The 20720-nt window shown below is 44.1% G+C and overlaps 2 protein-coding genes across 2 annotated transcripts in view; both read right to left on the bottom strand.

Annotated features, from left to right (window-relative positions):
• The window catches only part of ADAM19 (ADAM metallopeptidase domain 19), a 36689-nt gene extending 31499 nt beyond the window's left edge, over positions 1-5190 (bottom strand). The window contains exons 1-3 of the mRNA XM_064458558.1: positions 5059-5190; positions 4769-4848; positions 2019-2089 (exon numbers count right to left, since the gene is read on the bottom strand). Coding sequence (XP_064314628.1) covers positions 2019-2089; positions 4769-4848; positions 5059-5116 — 209 coding nt within the window. The 5' untranslated portion in view covers positions 5117-5190. The remainder of the gene's footprint in view (positions 1-2018; positions 2090-4768; positions 4849-5058) is intronic.
• Positions 5191-11207: 6017 nt separating this feature from the next.
• On the bottom strand, positions 11208-20687 carry SOX30 (SRY-box transcription factor 30). Its single transcript, XM_009506147.2, has 5 exons — positions 19961-20687; positions 18485-18724; positions 16985-17164; positions 14568-15060; positions 11208-12589 (listed from the first exon to the last, which is right to left on the bottom strand). Exons 1-5 carry the CDS (start codon positions 20685-20687, stop codon positions 12217-12219), a joined length of 2013 nt encoding a protein of 670 aa, XP_009504442.2. The 3' UTR covers positions 11208-12216.
• Positions 20688-20720: the final 33 nt, after the last annotated feature.

Genomic DNA, 20720 nt, shown 5'->3' on the forward strand with positions numbered 1-20720 from the left:
TTGACTTAGAAGCACTCTATGGATGCTGATAATTACAGCATCCACAGGGCTCCCAGGGATTTCATGTTTTTGTTTGCTTCATGATTTCTCTTCTGAGTGTCTCTAGACTACTTCTGCACCTTCACAAGTCTCTGAAAAGTGGTGGATCTCCAGAGCATCTCATCTAATCAAGTTCAGATTTGCATTTTGGGATCGTGCCATCACCTTTCTTGGACAAGGACTTAGGGCCTGGTGAGACTCCCACGTGAAGCACTGCTACTTACAAACCACTTGCATTTTCCACAGAAAACAAAAACAAAAAACTCCAAACCACTTGCTGTATTTCTCCAGTCTTAGTAAGGCGATTCACCCCACAGTGGAAGTGTGGGCCCACACTCTGTTGTGTGCATACATCTCAATGAATGAAAATGCATTTCAGGAAATAAACACAATAGAATCGTCTATTATTGTAATTCTATTTACTAACACCAGTGATGACTTTGCCTGCACTGGAAATAGCACAGCACTGCTCCCACAAGGCACCTGGAGGTTACGTCATCACGCTTGGAGCACAAATAGATTAATTCAGCCAGCATCCGTGCATGCTCTTGCCAGCTTCTACTCTGCTAGAAATAAATCCACCTTTGCATAGTGATTGCAGAATACGCAAGACCTGTCAGTCCTTCCACCAGGAAGGAGACCCCCAGCAGTGTTAGCAGTTACGTTGCTTCCAGGTTCAGTTCAGAGACCAGCATTGCTGACCACTGTCATCAGCAACGGCTATTTTCCCTGCATTAGGCAGGAATGAGTTAACAGTGCCTGGTCTTTTCTACCACTTCTCTATTTTCCCAGCTGAGAGATGCCAAAACACACAGAATTTATAGCTGTGTCTGTTTAGTTCTACACAGGTGCATGACTGCCTAGAAAATGTGTCCAGCTTTTGCAGCACTGAAACTCCCAGTAGCTTATGTGGCCTATTACAGAAAACACCTCGCAGGATGTACTTGCCTTTCATCAGCCATGAGATTTCAGTCTTTACTGCAGACAGTGCCAAGAAAATTCTTGTTTGCTCCAAAATGCCCTGAATATCATTTAGGTTAATGCACTGCCATCAGAACTAATAAGATCTTCTGACACTTCACTTTCAGGAAGAAAGCTGAGCCCCCAAGCTCTGTGGTTGGGATGTCCATACAATACATTTAAAATGTAACCAGGGTCATTATTCCAAGGTTATTTTTCCTACTGATTCTAGTAGACAAACATTTAGTTGTGTTTCCATAGAAAAATCTTCAGACCCATTTAAAAATATAAAAAACACCAACAGTGCAAGTGGACTGCTTAGCAGAGACAGGCTTCTTGCAGCTAGATTTCCAGCTGCTGTTCCACCACTGGAAACTAATGTACTCACAGGGCAGAGAGCCTCTGGAGGAGCCTCCAGAGGAACATCCTTCTACTTACCTTAATCTCTTGCAGCTTCAGCTGAATTCAATACACGTCACGCCCTATAATATCACACAGCATTGCTGTATCACTCCTGAGATGAGGCTGCACTTCAGTCATTGCAAAAACATTTTTTCAGTCTACTTTAGCATGAAGGGCACTAATGGAATTGAAGCTGTCAGATCATTTCTCCTAGGGAGCGGAGCAGGACCTCTTCAGATCACAGCAAATGAAATCCTCATTAGAGTCACACTGACTCCAGAGCATTGAGCCATTTGGTAAATATGAAGTGCACTTCATATCAGCAACGTTTTCCAGCTAATGTAGTAAGAATTATGATGGAAAAATAAGTTTACACACTGAGGGCCAGGTCACTGTCTGCTTTTTGCTGACAAAGCTCTATTACAGTCAGTGCTGCTTGGCAGATTAACATTAGTGGGAACTTGGACCTGGAATAACCTTGAAATCCAGAAAAGGACTTCCTTATCCTGTCTTTATCAAAACACTGTTGAAGTCAGCGGAAGTTTTCCTGTTGACTTCACTGTAAACCTTATTCATTATTTTAGTGACACCACAATGCAAGGAACAAGGACACTTACCCATTTTTCTCCAATTCCAAGATGAGCTCCTGGCCTTCTGCTTTTACCTTAACTTCAGCTCTGAATGGATGCTGCATGCAAAAGAGACAATGCTTGTTACTCATACATCATCATGATTATGGACACACACAGAAACACAAATTGTTCCCCTGGAAATTGCAGCTGACCTTAAACCACTCCTCGCCTTCCTCCTACCTTCAGACCTGGAGTGCAGGGGAAGGGAAGGCGCAATGGCTCCCAGCTCCAAGCACACTGCTGCATCCCCACGGCACAGCCATGCAGAGCTGGGGAGCAGTTCAGGCATGCTGGTGGGATGCTGTATCTGAGCTAGTGACCCTGGTGCCTCAGGAGGAATAATGGGCTCAGACGAGGCAAAAAGTCCTTCTGCTGGAGCACTTGCAGGTGCAGCTGGGTGGGAGGGGTGTGCTGCACCCCCTTCTCCTGTATGCTATGCTCAGGACCACATCACAGGACATCCCAGCTTGCCTCAGAGGTTTACAAGTCAAATACCTGAGCTAGTTAACCAAAGCTTCCTTTGTTGTAAGAGCAGAAAAAGACGTTTTTAGGAGCCTATTTCAGGACAGGAAGAATCATGCATCTTCCAGAGACTTTCACATAGTTCCTTTACTTGCAGAAAATGTCAATAGAAGGCATGCAACAGCGTCCTTTAGACGTCTTTAGGCTCTACCCATTGTTCAGACAACATTTCACAGCTGCTCTTGTGCTAGTCCCAGGCTGCCAAGGGACTGAAACCATGACAGCAACTTTCTAGTGTGCTCAAGCAGAGGCACAGCCCCGGTTTGCAACCTGCCGACAGCTCTGAACGAGGACACAGCACAGCCGGCTCCCCGAGGCCTACTGGCGTTAAAAGAAAGGACCCTAATTTCTTAGTGCAATAGCAAACGCATACACTAAACCAAACATTAAAAAAAACCCAAATCATTCAAGAGACTGAAAGTATAGGATATGCTTTCTAGAGGAGCAAGAAGGGCCGCTGGAGGTCTCCAGTTTTACCTCCCTCAAAGCAGGACCACTAGCTAAGGTCAGCTGGGGATTTTTGAGTCTGAGTGCTTTCTCAAAAAGGAAATGGATGAATAAACTCCCCAGAAGAGAAATAACCCATTTGGTAAGAATAGACTTCTCTGTTCAGCTGGAAGAAAAAAACCAAAACATAGAAATGTTGAGGAGATTAACCCATAGTATCTTCTAATTCAGCGCTGAGGGGATTTTGCAGAACAGATCAACTGAAAGCAAAATACAGCAAGCTGATTGAATAGGATGTTCTGATGAAAGACATGTCAGCACAGAGATATGCTCGCTTGCCACTTCATCAATTCCAAGCTCGGTTACAAACTTTTCCTTTCATCAGCTCCCTGCTCGTATTCTAGGTTCTGTTCATCTTCCCTTCAGTTTCCCAGACCACACAGATGGTGCAAACCAAGTCAATACATTTAGCATATACAACAATGGCTAATTCCAAGGGGCTGAGTTTAGTTTACTGAATCGCAGGTGCTCAGTACTTCTCAGGGAAGGTCTCTTGTTTTGCTAACCAGCACATTAGGAGGTTGCCCTGCCCATACCTGGGTGGGGTCTGAGGGTCCCCATCATGATAAAAGTCTCTTCACAAAGGTTGTACAAACATCATTATTACTAATAATGCTTTCCCTTCTCCCTCAATAATCCCACTACTTCAGAGTCTGTCAATTGCTGTGTAACTGAAGTATCCCAGCTGTACCTAAGCTTTGCTAACACTGCTTTTAAAGCCAACAGGAACTTGCCTGAAACAAACCCTGAGAGCCAGCAAATTTGTGTAAGGCAAAATGCTGTCCAGATGTATTAGTATCGCTATCAATAACAGAGAGAAACAAAACTTCCAGGCAGCACTGCAAGGACATTTTAAAGAGAATTAAGATCATGAGAGAATCATTGTAGCTTTTCCCCCCTAATATATCACAATAAGAAGTCTTATAAAGTCTGATCTTATGGGAAGGACATGAATCACAAAATAACACCACTTATGGTGAAACGCTATGGTTTTTCTTTGGTATAATGCTGCAGCTTCCCTTTTTCTCATTCACAATGTAAATAACACCATCTGGATTTCCCTTTGTCATTTGATTATGCAACCAATAAATTCGTAGTTGTGGCAAACGCTGGGAAGCTGATGTTTAAGTTTGGTACCTCAGCAGTTCTTGGAAGAGCCACACACTACTGACACACCACTTCATCGGCCCACATCAGAGAATCAGGGGCGAGATCTGCACCCATACACACGGTGTCTAAGACACACCTGAGCTGCTGGCTGGCTTTTCTTAGTGAAGCACCCTCACAGCTGCGATTCATCTCCTCCTAAAGCAAATGCCTCTATTCTGCTGTTCCCTGGATGCCACAGGCTGTATTGCCTCGCTCCCCTTTTACAGACATATAGATGAGGTAGATTTGATCTAGGCTTTAAGGCATGACAGAGGGCAAACGATTACAAGCCTTTGCACCGGGTGAACGCCAGTCGCTGAGCCCGGCAGCTCACCCAGCCTTTCTCGGGATTTGCGGGAGCTGCAGCAGCCCCCCGCGCTGCACATGAGCTTCCCGGCTCAGCCCTGCAGCTCGTCCCAAAGCTCGGCTTAAATCAAAACGCACATAGCAAGGTCCTGCGCTAACCGCGACATCATTCCGCCCCCCCACCCCAGAAACGATGCAGGATTTTTATTGTGTGAAAACCAAGCATAAAGGAAGCGCTGGGCGCGCCCTACCTTGGCGCTGCCGGGGCTCGCCGGGGCTGCCCAGCGCGGCTCCACCACCTCGGGCTGCGGCTCCGCGCCGGCCGCTCCAGCTGGGGAGACACGAGAGGAGCCGCTCACCAGCCGCCCGACCCGCCCGCACCCGCGCCCGCACCCGGTAACGAACGCGAAGCCGGGGCGGGAGAGGAGGGCTCTGCGCCGGCTGTAGGAGAAGCAGGAGGATTCCCACCCCCACCCACCCTCCCTCCCTCCCTGGGGGCTCATGCAGCCAGAGGCACTTGTGGGGGGCACCCCGCACTCACGGGCGGGCGGCAGCAGCAGCGAGAGGGCGATGCCGCAGAGCAGCCCCCGGCCCCGCATGGCTCCGGGCAGGAGACGGTGCTTCCCCCACCACAGCCACACCGTATAAATGCGCCGGGGCTGGTTTCTCTCCTCCCACCGCCGATAAACCCCCCTAGCCTGGGTTGGGGGGAGGTATGGGACTGTCTCCTCCTCTTCTTCCTCCACCTCACCCCGGGTGCAACAGGGGCCCTGCCTTGCGGCGTGGGGGTGTGGGGCTGGGCTGCGGTGTCCACTCGGCACCCTGGGGCAGGGGGAAGCTTCAGCGCCTCCCTGGGCACCCCCCTTCCCCATGCCCCCCAGCTCTTTTGCCAGCACGGAAATCCATAGTGCCTCAAAAGCTAGCACAGAGGAGAGACCTGGTGGAGGGAAGCAGCCAAATCATTGTCAAGAGGCTCCTATAGGAGCAGTGCCATGGCTTCAGTTGTGTATTTATTTATTTACTACACCTATATGTAATTCTATCAAACCCTTCATGGCTGAACCCATGTTTCCAGAGGCATCCTTCTGCTCCTGAGAAATGCATTGCCGTCGATGGCTGAAGGGATAGAGGGCTGAGACTTATTGTGCCCATAGGAAAGGGCAGAAGTGAAAAGATGTTTACTGCCTCTCTCCCCTTAAGGCAGATGGAGAAGCCTGGGCTGGGAAAGGGCTTGGAAGCATTCACAGCTCTCATTCCCTGTGTTGCCATCCAGGGAAGGGCACTCACTCCCATGAGACTCCCAAAGGAGCATCCCTGTCTTCTCATGCATCCTTCAGGTTGTGGTCCCATGCATCACCTCTTTGCTAGTCCTCTGCCCTTCAGGGCAATGAGCACCCAGAGGACTGAAGGTGAAGGGTCTGGAGAACAAGTCTGATGAGGAGCCGCTGAGGTAGCTGGGGATGTTTAGTCTGGAGAAGAGGATGCTGAGGGGAGACCTTATCGCTCTCTACAACTACCTGAAAGGAGGTTGTAGTGAGGTGGGCGTTGGGCTCTTCTCCCTAGTTACAAGTGATAGGACAAGAGGAAATGGCCTCAAGTTGCATCAGGGGAGGTTTGGACTGGGTATTAGGAAACATTACTGAAAGAGTGGTCAGGCATTGGAACAGGCTGTCCGGAGAGGTGGTGAGGACACCATCCCTGGAGGTGTTCAAAAAACATGTACAGGTGGCACTTCAGGGCATGGTTTAGGAGGCCTGGTGGTTTTAGGCTGATGGTTGGACTTGGTGATTGTAGAGGTCTTTTCCAGCCTTAATGATTCTATGACTGCCAGATGCAGTGCCTTGCTGCTGGGTTAGCCAGTGTGGCTCGGGCTCACACCAGGAGAGGAGAGAGGAGAGTTAGTGGGGCCATGCTGAGGTTACCACCCACAAACACCAGAGCTCCAGGCTGCAAGGCTGGATTGACATGCATTTTTATGGGGTTGGCTCAGAGTGGTGAGGAAAGGCATTTCCTCTCAGTCATACTCTTCAGGCAGCCATTGATCCACATTATCCGTACAACCCTTTCCATTCATCTCTATACTCAAAGTGCCTGTGTAGGTGAACCACCAGGAAACCAACTTAAGTAACAGGGAGAGTTTGTGTCTGGCTACGTTTCAGAGTGTATCAGCAAATCAGGCCGATAGGAAATTAGTACTTCATTTAGAATAAAGGTTTACTAGATAATAGCAATGATTTTTTTCTCTTGTCCAGAGGTTTGTTTGTGCTATTGAAACCACTGAGCTCTCTTTTATGTAAAGTCTTTGCTGACTTCTGCCACTGTGCCCAGAGGAAATGTGATGGATTCCATTTGCAGATGCCATTTTGGTTTATGACTTTCATATATGTCCCCTCTCTCCCCAGCACTTCACGCGATGAACTTTTGTGATCTTGTGAAGCTCACTTTATTCCTGATATCACTCTGTCAGAAGAAAGCTAGGCCATCTTGGGGACATCAAGAGGGAATCATCAGGATGAACAGCCTATAAATGACCTTTTAGCTGACCCATAGACAAGTCACAAATTTTTGCCACACAACTAAATCGTGTTATTTCCCAGAGCAAAAATCCAGGGACCAGATTTCAGCTCGTTTCTAATCATGTGGAGTATCTGGAAGGGAAGCCTTGATTTCTTTGTGAACTCTCACATTTATTTATAGCTGCCTGTAAAAAACAATGGCTCTACTGTTGATGCTTTTATTATAAATAAGTAAAAATGCAAGCCAAATTTAGACACAAATTTAGCTATTCTGCTTTTATCCCTACATAAAATTTCTGTCTACCCAAAGGAAAAAAAGAAAACTTTGATGAGGAACATGTATATTTGCACTGAAAGTTTGTCAGAAATCTTCCTAGTACAAGAAATCTTCCCAGGGCCTGCTCCATATATTTCTCTAAAAGAAGGTCAGCTCAAAAAAAGCATAAAATTGAAAAGAAGAAGCCTTATTTTAAGATTGTTAAAATACTTAGGCCAAAACCTATCTGCTTGTGATTGTTGTCAGCATTCAAGTATCATAAAAATAAAATACATTCAGTGGTTGCATTTGTTATATAGTGATATTTTTATCTTTGGATCTTGGTAATATGAGAACTGAGATCTTAATTTATAATCATCAGAAACTCCCTCTATAAAAATATAACCACAGATCGTGCAGTTGTTATATATAGTTTAATCTATATATATATATATGATATATCACTTACATTACCGAGACATTGTTGCATGGAAAAAGTCAGGATATTCCAGCCTTATTAACTGAGCTCAGATGCTGTAACGCTACCTGCCTCTGGCACAGGATGAGTCAGATCCTGCCTGTACCCATCTCTTCAAAAAGCCCTTACCGAAGTCAATGGGACATTCTCCTGATTCACAGAGCAAGGCCAGGCTTTTGGTTATCTACAAATTGCACAGACTCAGACTAATTTCCTCCAGGATCCCAACTGCCTGATTAAAAGTATCAGCCAGGAATTTGAAAAGCTGTGCTCTGTTCCTTTATCTATGGCTTCCCTGTGATCAAGGGATGGACATAGCTATTAGCTGCAGCCTCCATGCAGCGCCCAGAGCAAGGGTCGGTCATACTGTCCTTCAGTAGGTTTGAAAATTAGGTGTTGCAGTTTCCCCAGGCCAAAGCGGAGGACAATGCCATCGCAGTGGGGTTTCTGCACTTACCTGACAGTTTGCAAGATGGTTTAACACTAATGTTGTTAGCTGGAAAGCAAAAGATGAAGAGGCTCCCATTATGTTCATAGTAAATTAGGAGTTAGCCACCTAGAAGGAAATACACCTACAGAGGAGAACGCCTGTTAAAGAAACAGGCTTATGTGGAGGATGACTTGGACATGGGTCAGACTAAAAGCTCAGTAATGTTTCATTGGAACTCTCTCTTCAGCAACAGGAAAGGCTGTGGAACAAACTGCTCTGAAAAGACTCCCGCTGACACTGGAGAAAATGTTACCAGGAATCAAAGTCTTAGGAGGAGAAGGTAGAAGACTTTTTGTCCTGCCTAACCTCTGTGTTTCAGACACTTGCACTAATGAAAAATTTTGAGTCTTTGGCTGACTTGAGTGGAATGTGAAATCTTCCGTTTTTCAGAACATTTTTCTCATTTTAGATCACTTGAAATGATCAAAGGAGGAAGGCTGTGAACCCATGAAGGGGACTGGTGGTTTAACATGAGAACTTCATTATTCCAATCCTTAACAGTTGAGAACAGCTTCGGCTGACCCAGAATCTTCTGTTTAGCTTTGGTTTCCCACCACCCATGTAGGACAGCGGGAATACTTGGAAAAGCCCTGGAGCAGCTGCCCTGCCAAAGAGGGAGAAGTGCTGTAAGATGATCAGGTACTAGGCAAGGGCTTGTCCCGATGTGCTGTTAGTAAAATAATATCAAAGCACTCTCTGTGCTTTTTTTTTAAAGGGTGGGTCACTGCTGCTACTTTTGCTTCATTCCTACATATATGTGAACTTCATGGTCAAAGACTGTATATGCAGACACATCGCATCTTTTTAACTGTATTTGTACACGTAAAGCACCCTAGTGCTCCCCACGCTGCCTGCAAACTTCTCTGACATAATAGTGATTATACTGAAAGAATTTATCCCCATAAGAGTAGGGGAACAGGTATAACGGCACAAGGCTTTTAAAAACATCCAATCTGTAAAACTATCCAGTAACTTTGGAGAAGAGACTCATCTCTGCAAATCATCTGGATAGCCACAGGTAGCGCTGCAGCAGGGAGCACTACTAAATGATGTCTTTAGGCTCTTATGGCAGCAGGAGGAAAATAAACTTTGTTTGGAAAATCTGCATCTGATTTGTTTTTCAAGCTGAGAAGCATGCAAGGTGATTTTAAGTTTAGATTAAGGTAAACAGCAGAGAAAGAAGGGAAAAAAAATCTTATATGAGAATAGAATATGTCTCATGTCTCAAGCACCCTCTGCCCCGCCATGAAGCAGGCTTGCAGGACGGCACACGCTCCGCTGCAAGACTGGCCTTGCCTCTTGCAACGTGTGAAGCAGGTCATAGGACAAATAACAGCACAGATACTTGGCACTTCAGGAATCTGCATTTAGGAGATGAGTTCGAAGTGCTGAAAATGACCTAGAAAAGGGAGCTAAAAACCTCTTCTGTCACAAGAGAATTCCCTCATGTGAGGCTGCCAGAGCATGCTAAAGAATGATTCAGAGGAAGCTAGGTTTGGATGGGTTTTTTGTATAATTTTCACTTCTGCTGTAGACAAGACACAACAGTCTTCAAGAGGGCTCAGCTGAGCACTGGGACCAATGCTGTAGACCTGCAGATGCAGATCCCATATGATTGATTCAGGACTTCAGCTTTCGCTGGAAGGGCAGGAGGGATCAGCCCTACATTTTGTTTCACGTAGATATATCCAGGATGTGTTAACGCTCAGTCTTCTCTTCTTCTGGCTTTTGTGGTATTGAACAGGGCAGATTTCTGCTGAGGGTATAACACTGTGTTGTCCTCACCGAACAGCAAAGGTCCCATTAGCAGACAGATGCTGCGCAGCAAACGCTGAATCCCTCAACCCGCAGAAGCTCGCTCGGAGCTACCAGCACCAGGCTCACAACTGGCACAGGGGACAACCGAGCAGCTCTGAGGCACCCCCCTTCAAACAGTGCAGGACAACCCCATATAGGAGGAAGTAAATTTGTGTTAACCATGGCAAGCAACCATTCTAGATTCTGGTGCACTGTAGTAGGTCTTACACCCTACTCCATAGTGTATGAAAAGAAAAATGGGAGAAGAGGAAAGTTAGATCTAGAGAATAATCCCACAAACAGCTGTTTTATACCCCGAAACATACTTGTGTAGGAATTAGTACATTTGCCCACATGCATTCCTGCAGGCCAGATCAGCTTTCAGTGAGAAGATAATTTAGAAACGAACAGGCGTTTTCTACTATTTATAAGACTTCCCTCTTCATGATTCATCTGCATTGCAGATGCAGTGGGAACAGGGGGCTGCTTACAACACAGTTGCAATGTGTAGAGTAGGCAGGATTTACTCATGCTTTTGTGTTCTTTACCTACAAAATGCAGTAGTTCTCAAATGAGGTTTTGATCTTGGACTTGGAAAATGCAGTTATGGCCCACAGAAGCAGAAAAGTATGAAAATGTTGATGTAAGACTGAAAACCAAAAATGCAAAGAGCCCAGAGGATATCTACTCTACACTGACTTAGGACTAGCTTTTGAGGCATATCAAAACTTCATTTGTACCTGCCTTTATCAATAATGCAGGCTCAATGAATAGAGGGGGCCTAAGCCTCAGGCTCAACAGGATGCTCAGGGTCCAACAGATCCCATGCGATAACCCATAAAATACAGGATGTCCTATATGAGATGGTCAACCTAGTTTCCTCTGAATCATTCCTTGGCATCCTCTGGCAGCCCAGCATGGATGGACTTCTCCATCCATGGCTTTTAGCTCTTCCCACATTTCTGTGGTACCTGGATTTACATAATTATAAACACACACACACATATGTACACTAGTATTAGTAGTCCAAATTGTCTGAAAAAGTGACTTCAGCTCATTATTCTAGGCATGTGCAGCTTACCTGCACAATAAGCCTGTGAGTTACATGAATTACAATTTCCCTGTCCCCACTCAGTTCAATGTCCACGGATTAAAATGAAGCACTAGCGAGATACTGTTCAAGTGAGTTTATTGAAATCCAACAACAGCAAAATAACAGGATTCCCAGAAGAAAATGACCCTCTATTCCACAACATGGGAGAAAATAAAAAAGGAAGTTAGTAACATAAATTACAAATTTTGGCCAAAAACTTTTGAAATTCGTTACTCTCCAAGTTCAGCACAGATACTCTCTCTATTAAAAGCCTTTGATATTCTTCAGAGAATTTGGTATTTTCTGGAGAATTCTTTACAGTACTAACTGCACTCAGGGATCAAGTCACAGCCCACCGGTGTAAGTCACAGGGCCAGATCCCACCCATTTTCCTCTCTCTGGGTGCCGCCGTGCCTCACCATACCTTCTGGCCAATCCAATTTGTATTAATGGAGCTGGTTGCAGACCAAGGTATTACTGAAACTGATGTAAATTTTCAGTGTGTTATATAGTAGTTGTACCACAAATACAGATTACAGTTGAAAATTAACCAAATTAAGCTTAAAACTGTTTCATCAATGAAAAAAGTATAAAGCACTGCAGAATCATTCTTGACTTCACTCTCCAGGACTTATAGTATTTTACTGCAGCAAGAATTATATTAAGGTCATAAACCAAAATTATTTCACTTGCTAAAACTCCTAAAGTAATACCTACAAAACTATGGCAAATACCATCAAAACACCTATTTTGATATTAGAAGGATGTGCTTAAACACACCTCTCCTCAGGAAAGCACAGAGCTGAATTCCTGTGTAAGTACTTTTCTGAGGCGGAGCCCAAACAATGCCCTGATGAAGCAGGTGAAACTTCAGAGGCTTTTGAGCCTCCCAGAACTGTATGTGACCTCTCAAAATACAAACAGATCATCAGACTCTTCAAAATGACCTGTACAGCTCACTCAAGCTACATGGGTTTTCTACTGAACACACTGACTGTAAAGACAGTGTTGAGGAAAATGTTTATTTCCCATTCTATAATATTTTCTGGATTATAATTTGCTTTAAAAATTACAATTCTCGCAACAACTTCACTTCATCTTCCTCGTCACTGTCAGTTACATTTATAAGGTGGATGCTGGAGGGAGTAGATGAGGTGACTGACAAAACCTCTTCCAATGCTCCAACATCCAGCTGAGGTAGGGGGCTTAAATACCGCTCCTCATTGCAACTGTTTTGACAGGACACTACTTCAAGGGTCTCACAGCTGCGGTGGTCCTCACGTATACTTCCTTCTGGGTATTCTTTGAAAGTATAGTCTCCGTCCAGAGCTGAAAACATCACCTCCTGTCTTTGGTGCGTGTCTTCATAAAAGCCAAGGCATTCAGGTACTGAGCTGGAGAAATTCGCACAGGCAAATGGAGGTCGGCTGAACGGGCATGTGCTGCAATGAAGGAGACTGAAAGTTGGCTTTCAGAAATAGAGATTGCCTGGACTTCCATTCAGCTAAGAAAAACAGAATGACGCTAATGTTCCATGCTAGTCAGTTTATCCTGTTGAAATACTCAAAGCACGCATATTTTAAAACTATGCCTAATTTAAACACTGGGGCCATAACAGGAGTCATGCACAGATTCTGTATCTGTGCATATGCACCTCTTCATGCCAGATATATGCATGAATTTGCTCTGAAAACAAACACAAACCCTATTGTGTGTATCAATGAAATAATATAATGGATGAACCAGCATCTGATATGCCTGCAGTATGTTAAGCAACATACTCAGAATAGTAAAACAAAGCATCAAAAGTCAGTTTGTGCTATTTCTGTATATCAAAATTAGTGACAGAGATGGGGTAAAACACTCTTATTTATTCTTTGAGTGGACTCTAGCATTTGTGATGTCATTAAAAAGGGGGACTAACACAGAATCCTTGTGCTCAATATCTGCTGGTCAATGTTACTATTTAAAGAATGTACAGTGATAAATTTTTAAAAAGCAACCACATGGTAGATTGCAGGAAGTTACTATGTCGAATGTAACTGTACTCCTCTGGTGTCAGAATCACATTCTGATGCCGAATGACATGCGTATTGTAATTTACACAATGTTACAGAAATTCACTACATTGTTAAGAAAATTAAGTATGTGAAGAAGTAATAGAGCTCTACAGTGCAGACAATATAAAGATGTCGGTGCAATGTCTATTGATGTTTCAAGGAGACTATTCATCTTTCCAATCTAATATTTAAATTTTTAGTGCATAAATCTGCATACATACATTTGTGCTGTCAGTGCTACTCAGAAGTTATGATTCTTGAACGCAAGAAATAAGTTTATAGGAATGTGAACCTTATAAGTCATTGTATTAGAATGATCCTGGCATTAGCAAAGTTGGCAGCCTTCAGAAGTCCATTAATGCGTGAACTCAGAACAGTCTTTTACAGTACAAGAACACTCCTCTCCCTCAGAGGCCTCATGAAACTATGTAATTTCAGAGACCAAGGGCTAAGGAAAGTTCATCTTAGTAATTTTGGGAATATGTGCCCTGTATTTCTTTAAAGGATCTCAAAAATAGAAATATCTTGTCTTGCACTTATGAGCTCATTAAGTTCTTTGGATCATCATCAGCCCTAATTTATGACCAGGTAGTGTTATTGCCATAGGAACATATTGGTTGTTGCTATTAGTAGGAATGAGCAGTGTATAAACGGGCAGAAGTTAAGCCTAATAGTCATAATAATTTTTATGTTTGATATTGCACAGTCATGAAAGAAAAATGATGCCTGACAAAGAATAAGCATCAGTAGGCCACCAGACTTCTTGCGTTTGAGCAGCACAGCTGCTGCTGGGAGGGCACCGGTGCTTTCTGTGCATGCTTAGCTTAGGAAATACACATGGGATATTACATGTGTTAGCTTGCAAATTCTTTGATTAGGTGATCTCTGATTGACTGCCCAGAGACTGCAAAGGAAAAACTAGGAATTACAACTTAAATAATAATTCTGAAGACATTCCCACTAGGCTGGATTTCAGAAATGTTGGTAGTTATGACAGTACCCAGGAGACATCTCACACACCTACTTTAATTCGTCCTGATCATTTTCAAAATATATTTACACTATCTGTACCTAATGCTTTTCCATAGAAATCAACTGCACTTAGATGCATAAAGAGGAGAGACAATAATTCTATTTACTGTGGGCTTGGGAATGTCAATTACTGCAATAGTACTATGGAGCCTTCAATAACTGCGCATGTATTACAAGCAGCCTCAGGCCAGCAGGTCCCCACACACAGGAGCTATAGGAAGGTAAAAGCACCTTTATTCTTAAGGCTCCACCTTCTTTCTCTAAGTCAAAAGACTTTCTGCCTTTTAGGAATTTTTCTTACTTGTATTAAAATGAAGGGTTTCATTACCTTGAAGGGAAATAGTGAGGTCCAGGTACAAAGTAAGGGTGGTGAAATGAAAACCGAGGAGGTACTCCAAACAGACTGGCTGGCTGACCCATGGGAGGAGACTCATAGAGATGTGAGTGAAGAAAGGGGGTAGCTTGGGGAAGAGGTACACCTCTAGGAAAAACAGAAACCCCTGGGTACTGCTTTGGGAGCTCACTACTAGAGACAGAAAATCTGCCATTAGTGGTGGTTATGTTACTTGGGTTTCTGCTGAAGCTCTCAATGAAAACCGGTGTAGGTCTCTTCAGAGAGAAACTGAGCCCAGATGATACATCAAGAGCTTCTGCCTGAGCAGGGTCAGCAAAATGCTGTGGTGAAATTATAGGGTGCAGGGGCAGGGTTGGAGCTGGAACAGCCACTGATGCGGTGCTTGCACTAGTAGTCTGGAAAAGAGTAATTGGACCAGCATGTTGAATGGAAGAAGCCGGCAGACGGATGGCAGAAGGAGATCCACCTTTAGGAAACAGAACAGTTATTTATCAGACATGAGTAGAGGAAGAGATTTCATAACAGCAGCACAGCAAACCAGTGCCAGAGCCAGAACCATTTTCCCTGAAAACACTTTCTAGCATTACTTCCCTGCAGCTTAGTCATACACCACTTGTGTTCTGACAGATGGGTTTGGACCCCACGCGTTCAAGCTTCCTTCTGCAGAAAACCAAGGGTGAAAGAAGGAACTGGCTAGTGAGTGCTGAGGCTGTGAGGCTGATGAGGGCTGTCTTATCCTGATATGGCCACAGAATGGGGTTGGAGCTCAGAAGACCTCCCAAGTCTACTAGCTGAGTTGGAGTGAGACAAATTCTTAACAAATCTGTGTGGTGCCAAAGCAGCAGGAAGGAGCAGAAGCAACGGTTAAAACACCCTGCTCTGGGATATGTTTTCTAAATTGTTTCACCAATGAATGTACCCACCAGTCAATTTCACTTTGAAACAGTTTGCAGAACACACACTTGCATGTACCCTTTCAAATCACACCTCATGTCAACAGAGCTGCCTTTATACAGAAAGATTTCAAAACACATTGCATAAGTATTTTCAAACCCCACTACCTAGGCTAAGAGTCTAAATTCTGAGGCAACAGGACTTAAATGTGTCCATATTTTTATGGTTTGTATTTAAGAATCATTTCAACCACAATGGGATAGTAAACTCTGGAATAAAACATAGTAGCATCTGAGGACAACATAACATAATAAAATGTACGAGGGTAAGAAAACAAAGAATACTTTATTCAGTCAAATTTACAGAAGAATTTGAGAAAGGATCACATCACTAACTCAGAACTTCACCAGAACAAAGCTGGGTGTTCTCTTTTACATCTCCAAATATCACCGCACAGCATATAACAGGCATTTCACTTTCTTGTCTCATTATAAAGAGAACAGCCCTTGTCAGTACACTCAAAGAGAAAAGTGCCATTGCCAGGATCTAAGCTATTTGTTGCTGAAATCCACTATCCATGCACTGACAGAACCAGAGCTCCTTCACTACAAAATATGCAGGTCAGCTATTATACTTGACTGTGGGCTCTCATCCTACACCCTATTTCACTGCCCGTATTGACTTCTTACAAAAAGGAGGGTACTTCCAGGTTAGGTGCAACTTTTTAGTCCACTCCTTCTGTAACTATATTTTAGTTTGCAAAAACAAAAAGTTTGAGCTATGTATGCTCAAACTGTGGGCATGTGCAAGTTCACAACAACTACATATAGAACTATTCCAGGTGTGCATAGATACCCAAGTAACTGTTCAAGGAAAATGTGCAAAGGAAAAACTTCTTTTTCAGATTTAGTGACTGCTTTAATCTTGCAGCACACACCTTGCTAAACACTTTCTAATAACTTTCTTCTAACTAATAACTTTCTTCTTTATTACCTTGTTGACAATTCTGTTGGCTGTCTCTTCTAAGCAGCCCAAGGTGCTAAGCATTTGCTCTAGAGCAATGGTGCCCTCACTACCAAGGTGCACTAACATCAGGGTGCAGGTGCCATGGACTAAGCTAAAGAGCTTTTTCAGGCTCGGTGGGGCATGGTTGAGCACACAGTCAGGGCTGGTGAGGTAAGATGTATGTGAGGTGGAGACAGAACAAGAAAAATTAATAGCTGTAGTGTAACAGGAAGAAGTGTTGAATAATAAAGATCCAAAAAGACCAAGAGGTAGCAGGAGGTAACCAGGAGCTACAAAGAATTTCAGAGGCTGAGGAAACAGTAGGTAGAGACTAGGAGGCAGAGGTGCAGTGCAGAGGAGGACTGATAGATACAGGGGTGTCAAGAAAGACTGAGAAATTGTTTTAACTATATCTACACTACCATATGTATAACTTTTACTACAACAGGTAAATTCTGTATTTTTAAAATAATTCACTACTGAAAACTCACAGACTGGATGTCCAATGCTGTTCTTAACATTGGGGATGACAACAGAGTAAGCAGGTGACTGGAAGGGACAAATGCCAGATGGATTTGTAGCGATGATACTCTGAGAAGCACTGGAAAACACAGCAGAGACAGGCAGTGGAAAACGCTTCCTTTTGCCTTGTCGTGGCTGATAAACCCAACCTGTCAGAAATGAAAAAGCATGCAGACATCCAATCTCTGGGATGCTCTCATTCCTTATGTGAAGCTATGATATTTGTAATTCTGAACTATCTAAAAAAAAAGAGTCCAAAACCTGCTCCTATAGTCAATGGTAATACTCCATTTGTTTCAGTGAGCTAGCAAATCGGGCATTTTATGAGAGGTGGAAATAAAATAGACATATTTAGGCATTTGTTTTGTGTTACTAAGTAGTAACTGTTAAGACAAAAATACAGAACAGTGGGGAGTGACATGGCACAGCTGAGGAAAGCATGACACTGTACCATGGCTTTCAGTGTGGAAGAAAACCATGACTGTATTCAAAATGTGGATCTTTCCAGATCACTTCCTTAACCCCTTACATATCACATATACCAGCAGGTTACAAGAGACAATGGAAAATAAAATGAGTCTAGGAATCCTGTATAGATTTTGGAGGAGTACGTTTGCCTTTGACTTAAAACATTAACCAAACACTAACAGATGTATAAATGTATTTTGAATTTACACTAGGCAGCTTGGTTTCTTACATGGGTAACTCTTAATGCAACTTTAAAGAAGCCTTTTTTTTCTTTTCTTTTTGGAGGGGTGCAAAGAGAGAGGGAGGGTGCTGCTCTTATCTTTTACTTTTTATGACAAATTAGTCAGATCTTGTCTCCCAGGATTAGCCATAATCATAAACTAGCAGGATTACGACAACAGAGAAAGGATCGCACCACCTGGGATCTCAACAGCTTTTTAAAAGAGTGTTCAAAGTACTTATGCTCTGTTTCATTGAACTGCAGTGTTATGGAGAAATGAATTTGTTAAGGGCACAAATTTTTAGTCCTTTTGACAAAAGGCTGAGAAATAACATCTTCCACCCTGTTATTTGGGAATCCCAAGTCTACACGTTGCAGAATCCTACAGAATATTGGCACTTCCCTTTCCTGCTTTTAAGGAATGGATGCATGTGTCACCACAGGCCACCTGAGCAGCTCTTTCTGGAGCATATAAAATGAGGCAGCAGGCCATGTTCACAGTAAACTCACAATCCAGCCATTAGACTACTAAAGCATTCAGAATAGCTGCTGTAGCCGTAGTGGTCTAAGACCATGACAAATATTAGAGGCTATAAAGGGTGAAACATCATTTTGGATGCTTAAAAAAATTCATATGCTTTCAGGCACTAGAAAGCTGACAGAAGGACTGCGTGCTTGAAATTTTTCTAACATTTTTCTAATTCTACTACTTGCTCTGAAAAGCATTTTTCAAAAAAATCTTGCACTTCTAAAGCATTCAGGTAAATAAATACATGTTTACCAGGAAATTCCTCTCTGTGCCTTCGTTTTATTTTCTGAGCTTCATCATAATAGGGCTGCTTCTGCTCTTCAGTCAGTTTGCTCCACTCCAATCCAAGCTGAACACTGATTTCTGCATTATTGGCAGCTGGGTTAGCTTTTGCTAGGGCAGGCCGATGAATCCTAGCCCACACCATGAATGCGTTCATTGGACGCTTTACATGGCCACTTTTGTCCTTGCTAAATGGAGTATCTGGCATACCTACACAACAAAATGAGGAAATATGATCATCTTCCAGGCAATATATGCAGGTTACATTCAATAGTACATCAGAGGATATTTGGCAACAGTCAACAGAATCACTAGAGCTATGGAACACATGAAACTCGGTGCACATTTGGAGAGCAGTTCCCAGAAAAATAACTAAGGCTAAGGGAGTATCCTCCACTAACCTTCACTGAACCACTGTGTAAGGAATCATTTACCCGGCTTTTGTTACATATTCTTTAAAAAAAAAACAAACAAAACAAAAAACAAAAAGAACACCCCAAATATGGTACTGCTAAAACTGGTTGGGATTTCATTTGGTTAGGTTTTTTCCTTATAAATTTATAAACTTACGAATTTATAAACTAAACATTGTTTAGCATAGGCCATGTCACTGCAAATCTGTCATCACCACCAGAACTAAGTATCCAAAGCCCTAATGATGCAGGGACCAGACCTAATGGTGGTGGGGCCATTCAGTCCCACACCTTCTCAGCCAAGGTCGTTGCTGTTCTAGGTTTCTGCTTGTTTGTTTGGGTTTTTTTTCCCCCTCTCTTTCTCAGATTTGGGCACTCATACTGTCAGAGAAACCTGTATTACCAAATGACTGTTACATGGCACCCAGCTTTGGTTCTCTGTAAACACAGACTGCATTTAAACTGAGCTGGTGACATGAAGAACCCCCAGACCCCTCCTGATCCCTGAGCAAGCAATTTCCTCTCTGAAAAAAGTTTAGAAATGGAGTCTTTCACATTATCAGTAAAGGGCAAAAGTCTTCTAGTCTTTAAGTCCTCACTTTAAGTCATTAATTTTGAAAGCCTAGATATCTCTCAAAAAAAGTAAGCTTCTAATCCAGATGTTTCACCATGCTCCTCATTTAACGTGTCCAAATTTTCTTAGACAGGGTGTATGAATGCCTCATAGTTTTAAAACTCAGATTCCTGGTCTTAAACTTGCAGTCACAACGCAGTGCAATTCTGAACACTGCTATGAGGGATTTAACGTAGGCAGGGAGCAAGTGGACAGAACTGTATTGATTTTAATAAACCACTATAGAACTCTGTGCCTCCAGATGTTTACATCTCATGCTTGAAGGAGAGTTGTACAAACTCCAGTCCATCCACAGGGATGGTTCTCCAACACACCCTTTCCACTTGTGTTCTCCTGTCTGATAACCTGTCAGCTGTGTGGCACTTACTGAACCCTTCCAAGCTCTCTTAACATTAATACCTGAATCAGAAGGCAGTACTGTGAGGGGGACATTTTTAGTTTCAATCTTTACTGAAGGCTCAAGTAAAGACTGCATTTTAAGCGGCACTGGTTTCGCTGGCACATTAGTGACATGGATCAGCTCTGGGGGCAGAGGGCCTTGGATCTGTATGCGGGTCCCCGGAGGTAAGGGGTGAAACACAACTGGGATCTTCAGATCTTCGGGGAGGATCCCAAACCCCTCACACAGCTGCACCTTGCGGTCATTGGTGCTAGCGTGGGCAGGCCCGCACAGGGAGCCAGCCGGGGCGTTGCTCGTCTCCATGTTCACCCTGCAGGCCTCAAAGGCCGTGTCAGGCGGCTCCGCTTTGACAGCAGCTGCTCTCCAGGGCTCCTTCCCGGCCCCCCTCTTCTCCAGCACCTTCACCCCGCTCTGGCTTTCTCCGTAGCTCTTTCCATGGTCCCTTTCTTTCTTGATGGCTCCGCGGGCCTCCTCCACACCCCCCCACGGAGCTAAGGAGCTCCCGAAGTGCGCCCCCGGCTCTCCGCTGTCCCCGCGGCAACTCGGGGCATCCCCCTCCTCCGCCTCGGGCTCCTCCACTTTGATGTGCAGCAGCCCGAGGGGGCCCTTGGCCAACCCCGGTGGGGCTGGGGGCGGCGGCGGGGGGGGGCGGCGGCGGGGTCCTGGGGGGGGCGGCGGCGGAGGAGCCCCGGGACGGAGGGGTCGCTCCCTCGCCCCCCGCTCCATCCCGCCGCCGGCCGTTCCTTCGCCGACTGCGAC

Source organism: Phalacrocorax carbo, chromosome 8 (assembly GCF_963921805.1).
Source record: "Phalacrocorax carbo chromosome 8, bPhaCar2.1, whole genome shotgun sequence".
Lineage (NCBI taxonomy): Eukaryota > Metazoa > Chordata > Aves > Suliformes > Phalacrocoracidae > Phalacrocorax > Phalacrocorax carbo.

Coding starts and splice junctions, on each gene's coding strand:
- SOX30 (XM_009506147.2), bottom strand. CDS start 20,687: ATGGAGCGGGGGGCGAGGGAGCGACCCCTCCGTCCCGGGGCTCCTCCG. Junction 18,725..19,960: donor AGTACTGCCTTCTGATTCAG/GTATTAATGTTA, acceptor TTTGTTGTGTAG/GTATGCCAGATACTCCATTT. Junction 17,165..18,484: donor GCACAGAGAGGAATTTCCTG/GTAAACATGTAT, acceptor CATTTCTGACAG/GTTGGGTTTATCAGCCACGA.